Genomic DNA, 15,517 nt, shown 5'->3' on the forward strand with positions numbered 1-15,517 from the left:
TTTTATTTTAAATTTAACTTTAGCACATAATTGTGGCATGCACATGCAGAGGCACATGTCACGTGGACCTTTAAGACAATATAAAACACTGTTCCAATACAAGCACTTGTATCATGATAATATAGTGCTTAGTGTCCTACATACTTAAATCTTTCCAAAATTAGTGGAGGCTTTTGTAGAGGGTTTTTTTTTTTTGTACTATTCCTACCTAAATTCACTTCTAGCACGTCTGTCGACTGCAGATTTGGGAAAGCACAGAAAAAGTGGGAATTCTGTCTTTGCTCCAGTTCCACTCTCATCCCTCACTGCTAAATATCTTCAATATCCCACCACAGGGTGACCTTGGAGGACAGCGCACTCTGCAGAAAAAATGGACATCCTTTCTGAAAGCCAAGCTGGTGTGCTCCATGCCTGAGCTCAACTTCGTTTTCAACGTAGTTCATGACGTCTTCACCCTGAAGGGGACAGACCAGAGAGACACTGTCATCTACGGTGTCTTCACCTCTCAGTGGTCAGTGGTTTGATGGTTCCCCGCTACGATCAGTTAGATTAAACAAGCAAGCAAAAAAGCAGTATTCACACCCAGTGTAATGCAGGGCTTGAAATTTGCCCCCCTGCCTCATTTTTTTTCTCTTGTTTCTCTCGTCTTCCTGCCCTGTTCGCTCAGGGGTAATGTGGGTTTGTCAGCTGTGTGCGCCTACGACATGAAGGCAGTGGAAGAGGTCTTCTCCAAGGGCAAGTACATGCAGAAGGCCACAGTGGAGCAGTCACACACAAAGTGGGTGCGGTACAACGGCATCACTCCTGCTCCACGTCCTGGAGCTGTAAGTAGATGTTATGAGTAATCAAGATGTGATATACTTAATGGAGTAATCATATTAAATTACATGAAAAAAATGGCATGTTTGTCACATCATATTTAATACATCATGACTAATATCGCCATTTCTGTCTTCCACACCAGTGCATTAACAACCAGATGCGACAGCAGAACATCAACAACTCACTCCACTTGCCTGACAAAACCCTTCAGTTCGTTAAGGACCACCCCCTGCTGGAGGATCCCGTCCTGCCTATCGGCAACGGCCCCCGGCTCATCACCAAAGATGTCAATTACACTCAGATTGTCGTGGAGAGGGTCCAAGCGCTTGACAGAAACATTTATGATGTCATCTTCACTGGAACAGGTAATCATTTAAGAGGAAATGAAAATGAAGCAGATACAGGCACTTCCTTGTCATGTTTATCAGGCAAATATGCAAATCTGAGTCACTGGACTTTGAATGTCTGTGCTAGTTGCCCGACAGCGGTTCAAGATCCACGTTTCAACACAAATTTGTGGATAAATAAATTTGAGAGTCATGTTTCCTGGCTTTTATCTTTGGTAAAAATTTAAGTTATTCTGCATTCTTTTGTTTAGATAAGGGTGTCCTACACAAATCAGTGTTGTTTAGAGGACAAGTTCATATTGTAGAAGAGATCCAGCTCCTGAAGAACTCTGAACCCATCAAAAACCTTCTGCTGTCCTCCGAGGTCAGTTTGTTTTTATCTTTAATGGTGTTTTAAAGAGACAAGTGAAGAACAAGAATTAGAAAATGTGGAACTACAGAATGTTAGGCATACATCACATTGATTCACTTTCATAAGCCACTTGCATATTTATGGGATTAACCGTATGATTTAACGTGCGTTTCCACAGACACAGTCCCTGTATGCTGGTTCAGACTTGGGCGTAGTTCAGTCTCCTACAGCTTTCTGCGGCAGGTATTCGTTGTGCGAAGACTGCATCCTAGCGCGAGACCCCTACTGCGCCTGGCACCCTAGAACTGCCAGATGTGTCAACATCTTTGACCCTGCCAGCCAAACGCTCAGGTAATCTTTCACTCTTACTACCGCTAAACCTCAGTGAAGGAAAAGCTAAAAAACTCACTGATTCGTCCTCCAGCTTGACGTGCCTTACAGTCTCAGGCCTTGGATATCGTGTGCATGTTTTTGACTCATGAAAGCAATGCATGCTTTGCAGGGGGCTGATCCAGAATCTGACAGGTGATGCAGATGTCTGTCCTTCAGGTAGGGATCAACACAAGCTTCATTTTAAGTGGACAACCCTGTGTGATTTAAACTGTGACTCGAGCAGAGTTATGGCTAGATGAAGAGACTGTGACAGTTACCTTACCCATAATTTTTGCATGCCATGTCAAACATTTATCCTCTTTTTAACCATTACTTGTCTATTTCAATCATTTACAAATTGCCTTTGGCTGCGATTTTCTATTGCTTATCCATTACTGTTAGCAGAAAAGTTAACAGTTAACTAAAACCTGTTCAGATCCACCCAGTTATTTAATCAACCTGTAATTCTATTCAGATTAGTTGAGCTAATCTTTCCACATACCTCCTGACTACTGCAGAAGCTGTCTTGGGGGGGTACTTGTACCCCTTATTAGGAATCACTGCACTGACCTGTCCTCACTAGACCAGACTGTAGCTTTGTAAAAATCATTGTTTCCTCTTTGGTTTCTTTCTTTTTTGAAAAACAGTGCCACTTCTGTCTCAGAAGGACTACAAGCGTGTGATGGTGAAACCAGGTAGCTCTGCTGAGCTGCCGTGCCTGGTACATTCCAACCTAGCCCAGGTGATCTGGAAATCCAACGGCTCAGTTCTCACAGAGGCATCTCGCTTCCACCTCATAGCCGAATATGGGCTCCTCATTTACAGTGTGGCGCCAGAGGATCAAGGTTACTATGAGTGCTGGTCCGTGGAATGGGCCTCTGCTGCTGGCAAGAACTTTAGCCGCCTCCTGGCTGGTTACACTCTGACTCTGGATCTTCCACCCAGACCGCCGCACCAGGCGGGACATGTCACCACCACCCTCGGCAGCCACGAGGCATCTAGCACACATGCAGCTGAAGGTAAAGTAGAGATGGAGAGAGCCTCACTAACTTCAGCCCTTGCCCCTCCCAGCTTCACAGAGACAGTCCTCCTCCCTTCCTCTCCCCAAACTGACTTACCACTAACCCCACCCCCAAGCAGCACAATCAAGTTTCAGCCAAAGCCAAATCTTCTTCCTACTAATTCCAGAGTCCCCCATCCAGACAGTCGGGACCCATCAGCGGAGTATTTGCAGCACAACAACACTGCTGCCCTCCTCTTCCTCTTTCTCCTGTTTTTCCTTCTCTTCATGGCTGCGTTGGTGTACAACTGCTACATGCAGTACCTTCCAGCTCCCTGCTTGAGGCTACGGGCCACTCTGCTGGGCAGCCCCAAGAGCGCCCATCAGCCCGAGTACAGGGCCTGCGAAGCAGGTTTAATAGAAACATCTGCAATCGATAAAATTAACATGACTGAGCAACTGACCAAGAACGGCAGCCAAACGACTCAAAACCTCCGGGCACTCCGCGACACCGGGTACGAGACCGAGCCGGAGTGCGGGAACGGTCGCATCCCTTCTCTCAGCTTTGGAGATGACAGCCCCTCCAAGGAGAAACCTTTTGATGTGGACTGTGGATCTCAGGACATTCAGTATGCAGATGCAGATCCAGATCCTTAACGCTGGCCAGAAGAGACTAATTCTTCTTCGTTTCTGCTTTTGTTTCTCTTAGCATAGAGAGTGCAGGGGGCCGCGATTTTTCTGCATTTGCACAGTTTTTGGCTGGTACATTCGTGAAGCGTAATCATTACAAGGCTCAAGTTGGGCATCCCGCTTGGTTGTAGCGTTTAAACCCCCGCTGTGTGATTTAGGATTAATGATGATCAAGCAAAAACTGTATTCAAGGAAGCTGCACCCCTTCAGCTTAGTCCAGCGAGAAAAGCTATTTCTTTACATTCCAAATTGGAAACATTGTTTACCAAATTGGTAAGTTACTGTGATGCTTTCCAAAGTGCAGCCACGTTTCTGTACAGCCTGAGTGGGGGGAGGAAAAAAAATTGAAGCATTTGCGTCGTCTTCTTCTTCTTCTTTTTTTTTTTTTAACAGTGTATACTTTATTAGACTGTTAATGCTTCAGTATTACATTAATTTCTCAGGGACGATTTTCTCAATATATTGTAGCCTGGGTTAGCACAGTGTCACCACCTGCAGCACCTGGTATGTGGGCCTTAATCTCTCCCAGTGAGCTGACAATGACAGAAAAACAAGAGGAAGACTTGCTTTTTTGGAGAAATGCTGGAATAAATCACAATATTGTCTGTACCACTGTAGAGGTTTCCTGCGTGCAGACTCGTGTTTTTATTTTTTTTATTTTTTTTTTTTTCCTTCCTGTGAAATCAACATTCCCACATGGATACAGCTCTGGTCGTCCTGTGTAGTAACCCTTATCGGAGAGCTCCACTTATGTGGTTTGTTAATAATGTAAAAATGTACAGTGTGACGTGATAAACAGCCCTGGAAAAAGGGGCCACATCTGAGGGGTTTTTGTTTTTTATTGTAATTTTATAAAGTCTTCAGTCTTAGAACATTTTCAGATAACTATTATTTATAAAGGGTCACATCTGTGGTCTCTGGAGCTTGAAAAAGGCGACTGGACTTCTTTTTGTTTCTTGAAGACTGGGGCCTTCATCAAATCAGCTAAGATGCACAGGAATGAAGGCCAAACACAAACTACAGAGAATAGGAAGGACAAGAGGAACAACATTGTCATCCCATATGTGTCGGGCTTGTCAGAGAAACTCAGAAGAATTTTCTCCAAGCATGACATCTCAGTATACTTCAAACCAAGTCACACCCTAAGACAAAAACTGGTTCATCCCAAGGACAAACCCGCCAAACACAAGATCAGCGATGTAGTGTATGCTGTTCAGTGCAGTGAAGAGTGCTCGGACCTCTACATTGGTGAAACCAAACAGCCTCTTCACAAACGAATGGCACAACATAGAAGAGCCACCTCGACAGGACAAGATTCAGCAGTACATCTGCATCTGAAGGAAAAAGGGCACTCTTTTGAGGATGCCAATGTTCACATTTTGGACAGGGAAAACAGATGGTTTGAAAGAGGAGTGAAAGAAGCCATCTATGTCCACTGTGAACAACCATCATTGAACAGAGGAGGTGGATTACGTCACCAACTTTCCCCCGCTTACAGTGCTGTCCTGAGCTCCCTTCCCAGACGTCTCAACCCCCATTCACACCTTTGTTCCAGTGACCTCAATAGGCCACAGGAAACAATGGAGCGGAGTCCTAAATTGGTTTCAACTGAAACCACTGATTAAATATGACCCACGCCCCCTTCACACCTGGGCACATGTGTTCACGCACATGATCAATAGAGGGTCATAACCACCTCCAGGGGACTACGCCCACAGGGGTTTAAATACCTGGGTCTCTCCACCATTTGGTTGAGAACTGAAGAAGCCTTTCGGATGAGAGGTGAAACGTCTTCAAGAAACAAAAAGAAGTCCAGTCGCCTTTTTCAAGCTCCAGAGACTACTATGACCTGGATGACTGAGAATCTACACAGACGGTCACATCTGTGGTAACATTTTGTCTAAGTAGTTCTGATCTTCCTCCTTTCTTTTTATTTTTATTTATTGTAGCAGATTTGATCTTTTTAGGTCATTCATTAGTCTCCCCTTTCATCTGTTTGCATGCCATCTTCTTTGAATGTCCTGTTTTCCTCAGTACTTTTTCTTCCGTCACTCCCTCTCACAGCCTCCTCTCCTGTCGACACTTCATCTTCCCTGTCCTCTTCTGGAGGTAGCACTCCCTCTGCTCTCCCTTCCTCCTTTTCCCATTCCTCCCCTACCTCCTCCACGAAGCCCCACAGAGTGGAGGCTCGGGAGGCAGAGGTGAGACTATTGCCTCCCCTGCTGAAGGACCAGGCCTGGGGGGTTCATGCCCAGGAGGCCTTCCTGCTCTTCTGCCTCGCCCTGGGTGAGTGTGGTGCATGCGACGTAGTGTGAGCTCAAACCCCAAATCTAAATCTTTCAGAAATCTCTTCCTCTCACGTTTTAACGCATCAGTCTCACTCATTCCCTCACGTTAGCAAACATCAACTAATTGAGAGTGAGTGTGTTTTTTTTTTTTGTTTTGTTACTGGATTTGTTCATAACGAGTTAGCACCCTGCTTTTTTCCCCCTTTGTTTTTGCTTTAAAGTGCTTGTGGAGAAATGTTGCTCTCCATTTTTAGTACTGCAAAAAAGAAAAAACCCACATGTGAATGTTTGAAAAGATAAAGCTGGGCTTCATTTAGCTGGAAGTCTGTGATCAGGTCAAACCACAGTTTTTGTGCAACCACACTCTGACAGACAGATGGATCCTTCTTATCCAGGATGCTGAGAATCTTTCCTCAGAACAAATTTTAATGGGTTCACTTTTCTTTATCGGGATGATTTTGTGCCTGTAAACAAATGTAAATTAATTTGTATATATGGAAAAATACTGTTTGGAGATGTACATAAAACTAGGTGTTGAAATCGGGCTGTTGCTCTTGGTAGGGAGGCAAAATTAAAAAAAGTGTAAAATGTTTTCAACCCTTGTTTGTTTTTCTTTCTTTTTTTTTTTTGGTTAATTTAGTCATCAGTTTTAAAAGATGTGGCCTCCATAGTTAGAATAAATGCAAAGGAAACCCCAACAAAAAAACAGAAAACTAAATTGAAAATGTCTGCACATCAGACCTGAGATCAGGCAGTATGCATGTTCACTGATGACTATTTCCACTTCGTACATGTTTATTGGTGCCTTCAAAATCAGGGGTCAACATCAATTCTGTCCCGCAGGTCCCAGTGATGTCCACATTCACTGGCTAGTAAACGGGCACAGTCTGGATACCCCCATAATGGAGTACCGCCGGCCGCTGGGTCAGAGGGAGGTGTTAGTGAGCAGCTGGCTCCGAGAGGGGCCGCTGATCAAGGATGCGCGGTACAACTGTGTTGCTGAGGCCAGCACAGGAAATGACGTGTCTGAAGTTGACCTTCGACTCTCTGTTGGAGGTATCAGGTGGAAAGAAAAAAAAACAAAACATGGATGTGAGATTGATGATAAAATGTATTGTAGTCCTGCATGCAGAATGGAAATGGAGTATCCTGGACTGGTTGCTGGCACTGGCAAAGGTGGATAAGTGGCAATGGTTTTATTTCCATAATACGTGTTGTTGTTCAACAGATGAAGAGAACATTCCAACCCGAGATTTGAACCAGTGGAGAGGTGCACTCGCAGAGCATGAGCAGCTGCTAAAAAGATGGCAAAAGGCCTGGGTAGGTCTGAGTGTGCCATTTTCTCCCGGTCGTAAACAGTACTACGCAGTTGCCTGGATTGACTTGCATTACGCAACAGTTTTAACCTGCTCTGCATGTTCTGCTTTGGGCTGCCCGTTTGTTTCCTTCGAGAGTACTCGAAGTGCAAAGTCCAGTTTTTATTGTGGCAACAACAAATAATGAGGGATACAAAGTAAAAGCTAGTTCAAATGAAATGAGGGTAGAGTGATTTCCACGGTCTGATTTAAGGGCTTTGCAAAAAGTGATGTGCAAACTTTGAAGTGCATTAGTTCAGATAAATGAATCACTTGTCCTTCCTTCAACTTTAAATGCCTTCTGCTTTATTATTCTAACTACATTTTCTGCATCACATAACCACGTTCTGCAAATTGTGGCTAACTAAAAACTTGTTCTTTTTAAAAAGGTTACTAATGGGAGTCCCCCTTCAAAACAGGAATGTGTCTTATGGCATTTAACTAAACTTATTGAATTCATTGTGGCACGTCACGAGATATTTGTCTCGTACCTTCTAACATTTTTTTCTTAATTTAACAAACATCAGCAGTGTTTTTCCGCTCTGTTCAGTTTGTCTTCATAGATAGATTTGAGTGCATTAAGTGTTTAACTACACAGAAAACAATATCTGCAGATTGCATGATTGCAAAGCAGTTTCCAAAAGGTGCGCTTGCTCAACTATTGCCAGATAGTCTGAATAAATTAGTATTTTAATATAGCTGATAAAAATTTAAATGGGTGTAGTGGTTTTACAGGCTTTCTAATAGTCAGTGATGCAATACATTCCTTGTGGCTTTACAGTGTGGGAAATGATGATTTAATCCCCTGCTGAATTTGTAAGTTTGCTCACAAAGAAATGAACAGTCACTAATTTTTATGGTAGCGTTATTTTAATGGAGAGACAGAATCCAAATTAACCAAAAATCCAGATAAAACATATTACATAAAAGTTTTAAATTGATTTACATGCCATTGAGTGAAATGCGTATATGATCCCCTACAACCCAGCCAGAATACTGATACGCTAATAATGCATTTTTCTGCCAAGGGTACAAGACAACTTCATTGCACCAAGGGGCCAACAGACTGTAAAATCTTGGATGAGAATCTCTTAGCCAGAACACTGAAGATGGGTCACGGATGGGTCTTCCAGCAGGACAGTGACCCAAAGCATACCACCAAGGCAACAAAGGAGGCCTAGCCAGTCTGCCGACCTCAATCCAATAGAAAATCTGTGGGGGAGCTGAAGCTTCAAGTTGCCAAGCGGCTGCCAAGAAATCTATAGGATTTAGAGAGTTTCTATAAAGAGGAGTGGGCCAAAATCCCTCCTGAGATGTGTGCAAACCTGGTGACCAACTACAAGAAATGTCTTACGGCTGTGCTTGCCAACAAGGGTTTCTCCACCAACTACTAAGTCATGTTTTGCTTGGGAATCAAATAATTATTTCACTCAATGACATGCAAATCAATTTATAACTTTTATGTAATGTTTGTTCTGATTTTTTTGGGTGATATTCTGCCTCTCTCATTACAATAAAACTACCACAAAAATTTGACTGTTCATTTCTTTGTGAGTAAGCAAACATACAAATTCAGTGGGGGATCACATAATTTCCCCCCACTGTATGTACAGTAGTAGAATACATCAATATCACACTCAGCATTTCTCCTGTGTGTGTGTATGTTGCACTGCTTGTGTAGCACAGCTGTGTTTTTTTCCCCGTAGGAAAGCTGTGATGGCCACAGAGCTCTGTGAAGACTTGAGTTGGTTGGATCGGGTTGTGAACATGGTCCTCAGTTCAGGTGGACCACACCTTTGACACTGGAACTATCAAACAGTGGAGTACATAATGCCCCAGTGTCACTTCTTACATGGGAGTTTGGGGGACCATGAAGCAACAAATTCACAATCTGCCTCCTGCAGATTTTGAGGGGGGGGAGGAGTCAACTGGTTGCAGTTATGGTGTGGGGACTCCTACCAAACTCTGCAAGGAGATGAAGCTCATCACTCTCAAAACACGTGGGCTGCCTCTGTTTCAGGATGTTTCTGGGAAATATCCTGAAAGCAGTGCTTATAAGGAATGTTTATCATTAACTGAGGCAACAGTTCAGATGTGTGAGATTTCTCTTAAGATGTTTGCACTTCAAAACCTTCTGTCTGGTCCTTCATAGCTACCTTGGAGTTTGACACTTTAACTCATTATACACAGTGTCTTTAATATTTAAGCCCAAAACCAATTCAAAGGATTTGATGGCAGGAATACAGGTACTACAGCTGTAGGTTTGCTTTTAACCACAGAATGCCTCTTAGGTTTAATATTGAGATTATACCACCAAAATGTGAAAGCCATATCTTAAAAAGTAAAATAAAATAATGCAGTTCAGTCCAAGTACAGCATCAGTTATTTCAGATTCACTGTTTTTTTTTTCTTCGCTGTCACACAGTGACTGATCTTGTAGCGGAAATAAACTATTTAAATGGTTAATCTGTTGCTTATCATCTTAAACACACAAGCATCACATTCTTGTCTCACTGAAATTTTGGACAGTTGCCACTTAGGAACAGGAAAGGACTAATGAAATAATCGCTGTATTTATCTCCAAGCATTGTTTTTGAATGTTGTGTACATACCCACGCACACGTAAATACATTTCCTGGACAAACTTAATTTAATAAATACGCTAAACTGATTTTGAGAAATAAGCCTCACAGATTTATAGACTAATGGCCATTTAATAATTTTAACCAAGAAGATTAATACCTTGGGCTTTAAATAGTTGTATTTCACATGACATTTAATGTATGAGAAAAAGGTGAGGAAAATATTACATATGGTTTCCTAAGGCACATTTCTGGATCTCAGCATAACATTGTAATATAGTTTTTGTTGTCACAGCATACAAAAGTGGATCCACAGCACCCTCTTGTGGCCAATCATAGGAACATAAACCAAAAACATAAAAGGGGGGGGGGGGGGGGGCGCAAGGTAGGTAGCAGGTTGTTTCTGTATCAGAGAAAGCAGATTACTTAAATAAACTGATAATTTCATAAGCAGCAATGTGCAACCAGCTAGAAAATGTATTTAAAAAAAAATAGCACAGGATGAATCTTTCAGAGTGACCACGGGTTGTGTCATTGTTTCTGAAGTAGAGGTCTTCTGAACAGAAGGATGTGTGGCTCTGCAAAACAATGGCAGACAAATATATGAAGTTAGTAACCCGAGGCCATCATTGTGTGTTTAAACGTCTGTCAACACAGTGGTCTGCTACACAGTGGTTACAGCCAAAGTCCTATGACTCTGCAGTTGACACATCTGGGCAGTTATGTGGGCATTTAATTTGATGCGCCTCTCTAAATGAATTGGGAGAAAATGATTACTTTTGCTTCACTGGTCACCCAGACACAGCACTGCATGTACAGGATCAACAATCAAATGTAACTTACAAGGTTTGGTTACAAGATACATCACAACATAATGGATTTATTTACAGTGGACATCGTCAAGTTCATGCAACCAGAAAACAGAGAGATACCTTACCACACAGTCAACACACACACACACACACACACACACACAGCTAGCTAGAGCAGTGGCTCTTGGGGGTGCAAGTGCCTTAATGGCCTTTTTTATAGGAAAACCCAGAAATTGCAGATGGGGGGATTAAAAAAAATTGGATTATTTAGTGGGCTTTTAGATTATTGCACAAGTTAAGCTCTGTGCAAAATTAAAGTTTATGATCCTTGAAGGTTTTATTCCACAAGATAATCTGCCCATGTTACCCCAACGTTTATGACCTAAGCATCAAGTTAATGTAAACACTAACATTTGGCTATAGGTAGGAGTATTTACTTATATATTTTATATTGTGAAACATGTCTGTACTAACCAGACCTTATTTCAGACCTAACAAAAAACCATGCAGAATACCCATCGACTTTGGATGCGTCAAGTTCAAAATGCTAACTCATTTCTGTGTTTTAAGACTCAGTCCTGTGGCACTCTACTGTCCTACAGATTTCTACTCAGCATTCTTATTTACCACATCTCTCTAAAGGTTTGGCTCAACGTTTCAGCAGCTCAAAAGCAAGGCACAATTATAGGTATTACATATATTACCTGGTTCATGTATCATATAGTGGATCCATCCTTGGGACTGCTGCACTCCCAGCTGTCTCCACTCTTTTTCAGACATCAGGTGAGATTTTGTGACATATTTGACCATGTCCCGAGGCAAAACAACATGCCTAGTGATGAGAAAAAAAAAAGATTTTTCATAATCATTAGTAATGACATGTAGAGTGTAAATACGCATTAAGGTCTGAGGTATTTATTCCTAACACTTAGAGGTGGTGTCAGTGAGTTCTTGGACCACGCCCATTTTCCAAGATATAATTTGTGTCTTGACTGGATTTTGCAGTTGTGAAGTGGACAAAAACTATCCAGAGACAGATGTGTAAACAATGGATTCAAAGATTCAGAGGTAGATCCTGTGACACAGGTGTCTCCAGGAACACATTTTGCCATCACAACTCAAAAGTTATATCCATACATGAACTGAAAAATACACTGTTAGCTCAAGAACACATTCTCTGGAGTGATGCTTCTCCAGCTGCCAATAGAACACTTTGGGATGAATTAGAGCGGAGACTGCAAGCCAGGCTTTCCCATCCAACATCAGTGTCTGACCTCACAAAATGCGCTTCTGGAACAATGCTCAAAAATTCCCATAAACACACTCCTAAATCTTGTGGAAAGCCTTCCTAGGAAGAGTTGAAGCTGTTATAGCTGCAAAGGGTGGAACGTATTAAACCCTATGGATTAAGAAGGGGATGTCACTCAAGTTCATATGTGTGTGAAAGGAGACGAGCAAATACTTTTGGCAATATAGTGTATATGTATGGATTGATGGCACATGGGTGGCAAATTAATGGAAAAATCTAAACGCTTAAGTCCTACATTTACGGCTCTGCAGGGTATTTTGGAGGGATGGCTTGGGTCAACTTGTTCCTTTGCAGGGATGAGCCAATCAGTGCAAATCAATACAAAATTGGGCTGAGAGGTCTAAACCTTTCCACTCTGATGAGGGTGGCAAAGTTATTGTAGCCAGCATGACAATCCCTTCCTATCCACAGGGGTCATGTGATGAGTGTGACAATTGAGTGAATCATACACTATGACCGCCCTGCAGTCACCACACTTCAACTCACTTTAACACATCAGGGAAATTTGGGATTTGGATTGGTGGTTTTCCATCCCTCTGACAATCAATGCCACGGAGCACTGAAACTGTTCTGGCGACACCTGGTGGCCAAACTTTCACTTTACATCAACTAAATGCAGCTGTGCATTAATCAGAGCTGTGGGCTAAGGCAATTTTACAGTTAGTATATGGTCTATGGTTCCATCCAAATGTTACACTCGTGATGGTATTCTCATTGAACGGCATCACTTCATGATATTGTTTTGCCTATCTATCTATATATATATATATATATATATATATAGGCAAAAAAAAAATATATATATATATATATAGGCAACAAAAAAAAAAAAAAATATATATATATATATATAGGCAAAAAAAAAAATATATATATATATATTTATATTTTTTTTTAAAAACGCCTTAAAGCAAAAAACACGGTTAGGTGCCACATTAACATGACTCAAAGTCAGCTTAAGCTTGGACAACCGAGACAAAGGTAAGAGTTACACTTCATAAAGTGTCTTCAATTTTTCGCGTTTCCTAGAAAAAGGCCGCTGAAGGCGTTTTCGGTTTGTTGCGAAGAGTTAGTTAACGTTAGAAGAGTTAAACGGGCTGGAAGTTAACTATACACATAACTAGTGATAAAGGTTGCTCACCTGTACTCGTACTGGTCGTCACTGTACCTGTCGGAATAATATATCTGGTTGCGAGACATTTTCCCAAAAAACAATCAGGTTTATTAGAAGAGTTTTACCACAGCACAGTTTATCGAATGACAGCACAACTCAAGTTTAGCTTATTCCGTGGAGATTGCACAAAGGTTCTGATTGGACGATTTGGGTCATGTGACCAGAATTTCCTTCTGCGTTGGTAGTTTTTGACCCATCATAAAAATTCAGGTGAGTCGTATTTGTTTTCAGAGCCTTCTTTTGCAGTAACTGTTTCCGTCACACAAAAGAGGCATGTTATTTCTCACATATACTTTCTCGCATATACTTTTTTATAGCGCAGGCAAATACACTGGCGGTATTTCTGGTGGTGTACCCAACTTTTCCTCAAACAAAGTCTTTTTAGCATCTTATTTGATTTTGCTAGGAATGTTTGTTTTTGCCAGCAGCTGGCAGAACAAATACACAATATATAGATTTTATAGAACAAATCTAAACATGTGTCGTGTACACAAAGCTTTGGAGAGCCCAGAGTTGCTCTGTAGTGGGGCAAATTTCTTGTCACAACCGGGAAGTACTTCCTCTTTTTAATTACATAGTATAGTAATATGAAAAATTATTATAATGATACTTTCTTCTGTTTCTTAATAGTTGCATAATTACATGGTATAAAGTACTGCATCTACAGTCAGGTTCATCAGTATTTGGACCACGACACTAAGAATTACAGCCATTTTTATATGTACACTATACTGCCAAAAGTATATGAACTTGAGTGGTATCCCATTCTTAATGCACAGGGTTTAATTTGATATAGGCCCACCCTTTGTAGCTATAACACCTTCAACTCTTCTGGGTTCTGGGAAGGCTTTCCACAAGGTTTAGAAGTGTGTTTATGGGAATTTTTGACCACTCTTCCAGAAGCACAATTTGTGAGGTCAGATGAGAAGGCCTGGCTCGCTGTCTCCGCTCTAATTCATCCTAAAGGTGTTCTGTCAGGACTCTGTGCAGGCCAGTCAAGTCCTTCCACATCAAACCCGCTCACTTCCACTTTAGTAGCAAGGAAATTTCATGACTGAACTTGTTGCACAGGTGGCATCCTATCACAGTAGGACACTGGAATTTGCTAAGCTCCTGAGAGTGATGCATTTTTTCCACAAATGTTTGTAGAAGCAGTCTGCATAGGTGCTTGGTTTTATACACCTGTGGCCATGGAAGTGACTGGAAGACCTGAATTCAATAATTTGGATGGGTGAGTGAATGCTTTTGGCAATATAGTGCATATTCATGTGATAAAGAGAGTTTTCACAAGACTCTATGCGGTCCTGTAAAAAAAACTCCACCCTTTTTGTTTCCATAGGAATAAGGGGGGGCGGGGGGGGGGGGGGGGGGGTGTAGTAGCCAGGTGCTGCTAATCAAATGCACTTGATTGATTGATATCATCAGCAAGTGTGAGCACCTCTATAGAAGCAGATGTTTTGGCAATTTGCTGGTCTAGAGAATACAGGTGTGTGTTAACACAATGCCACAATGTTCCCAGTAGTGGACATCCTAGTGCAGGGATCCTCAAATCCAGGCCTCGAGGGCCGGTGTCCTACAGGTTTTAGATGTGTCTCTGCTTCAACACACCTGAGTCAAATATAGAAGTCATTAGCAGGACTCTGGAGAACTTGACTGCATAATGAGGAGGTAATTCAGCCATTTGATTCAGGTGTGTTGGATCAGGGACATATCTAAAACCTGCAGAACACCAGACCTCGAGGCCTGGATTTGAGGATCCCTGTCCTAGTTGATGTCACCCCAGGTCAGGCAGTGCAATGGTCAGACAAACTGCAAAAACCCAAGAGTTACATCTGTCAGGACCCAGAGTTTTGAGTCAAGAATGGGGCTCGGATGTTACGAAATTTATAAGTTTAAGGTGCATACACAGCTACACACACAATCGCACTCTTGTGATCTTCTTGTGCTTCTGATGCTTTTTAATGAGCCGCTTACAAAAAGCTCAAATAATGACCCTGACATGATTATGAAAATCAGTTCTAAAGGCTTTTATTGGTCACACTGGAAATTGTTACATCACTCTGCTCTCTTCAGCCAAGCAGTCAATATTTTTTTCCTTCTGCTATTCATCATTTTGTGTTTCATTGAGTTTTTTAGAAACATGACACACAATTGTATAACTGTAGGCAAAAGTGTTATTGAAATATAGGCACAAATGGACCCGGAATTAGACCATAGATAGATGTAGGGCAGGAAAATGAAATTTCATTCAGTGTGAACATGGCAACTATTGTATAACCATTATTTATATTGTCAGCAAATGCCCTGGTGCCATCGGTCCACGTATGTAGTCTGAATGTAGATGGAGTTGACTATTTTGTCACAGAAGTCAAAAAAGGATGTGACCAGCAGTAAAACAAATGAATGAGTGTGAC

General features: G+C 41.8%; 2 protein-coding genes across 4 annotated transcripts in view; one reads left to right on the forward strand and one right to left on the reverse strand.

Annotated features, from left to right (window-relative positions):
- Positions 1–9,616, forward strand: part of sema4d (sema domain, immunoglobulin domain (Ig), transmembrane domain (TM) and short cytoplasmic domain, (semaphorin) 4D) — a 39,648-nt gene extending 30,032 nt beyond the window's left edge. For 2 of the 3 annotated variants that reach the window (XM_030742609.1, XM_030742608.1), the window contains 7 exons: positions 336–511; positions 668–824; positions 965–1,187; positions 1,421–1,533; positions 1,700–1,872; positions 2,024–2,070; positions 2,541–4,488. In XM_030742609.1, coding sequence (XP_030598469.1) covers positions 336–511; positions 668–824; positions 965–1,187; positions 1,421–1,533; positions 1,700–1,872; positions 2,024–2,070; positions 2,541–3,550 — 1,899 coding nt within the window. In that variant the 3' untranslated portion in view covers positions 3,551–4,488. Of the gene's footprint in view, positions 1–335; positions 512–667; positions 825–964; positions 1,188–1,420; positions 1,534–1,699; positions 1,873–2,023; positions 2,071–2,540; positions 4,489–5,647; positions 5,870–6,714; positions 6,928–7,099; positions 7,192–8,932 lie in introns of those variants that run through there. The other variant, XM_030742610.1, reaches the window with a different exon arrangement.
- On the reverse strand, positions 9,559–13,232 carry LOC115789271 (cyclin-dependent kinases regulatory subunit 1). Its single transcript, XM_030742611.1, has 3 exons — positions 13,071–13,232; positions 11,325–11,452; positions 9,559–10,386 (listed from the first exon to the last, which is right to left on the reverse strand). Exons 1-3 carry the CDS (start codon positions 13,127–13,129, stop codon positions 10,340–10,342), a joined length of 234 nt encoding a protein of 77 aa, XP_030598471.1. The 5' UTR covers positions 13,130–13,232; the 3' UTR covers positions 9,559–10,339.
- Positions 13,233–15,517: the final 2,285 nt, after the last annotated feature.

This window comes from Archocentrus centrarchus, chromosome 12 (genome assembly GCF_007364275.1).
Source record: "Archocentrus centrarchus isolate MPI-CPG fArcCen1 chromosome 12, fArcCen1, whole genome shotgun sequence".
In the NCBI taxonomy this organism is placed as follows: domain Eukaryota; kingdom Metazoa; phylum Chordata; class Actinopteri; order Cichliformes; family Cichlidae; genus Archocentrus; species Archocentrus centrarchus.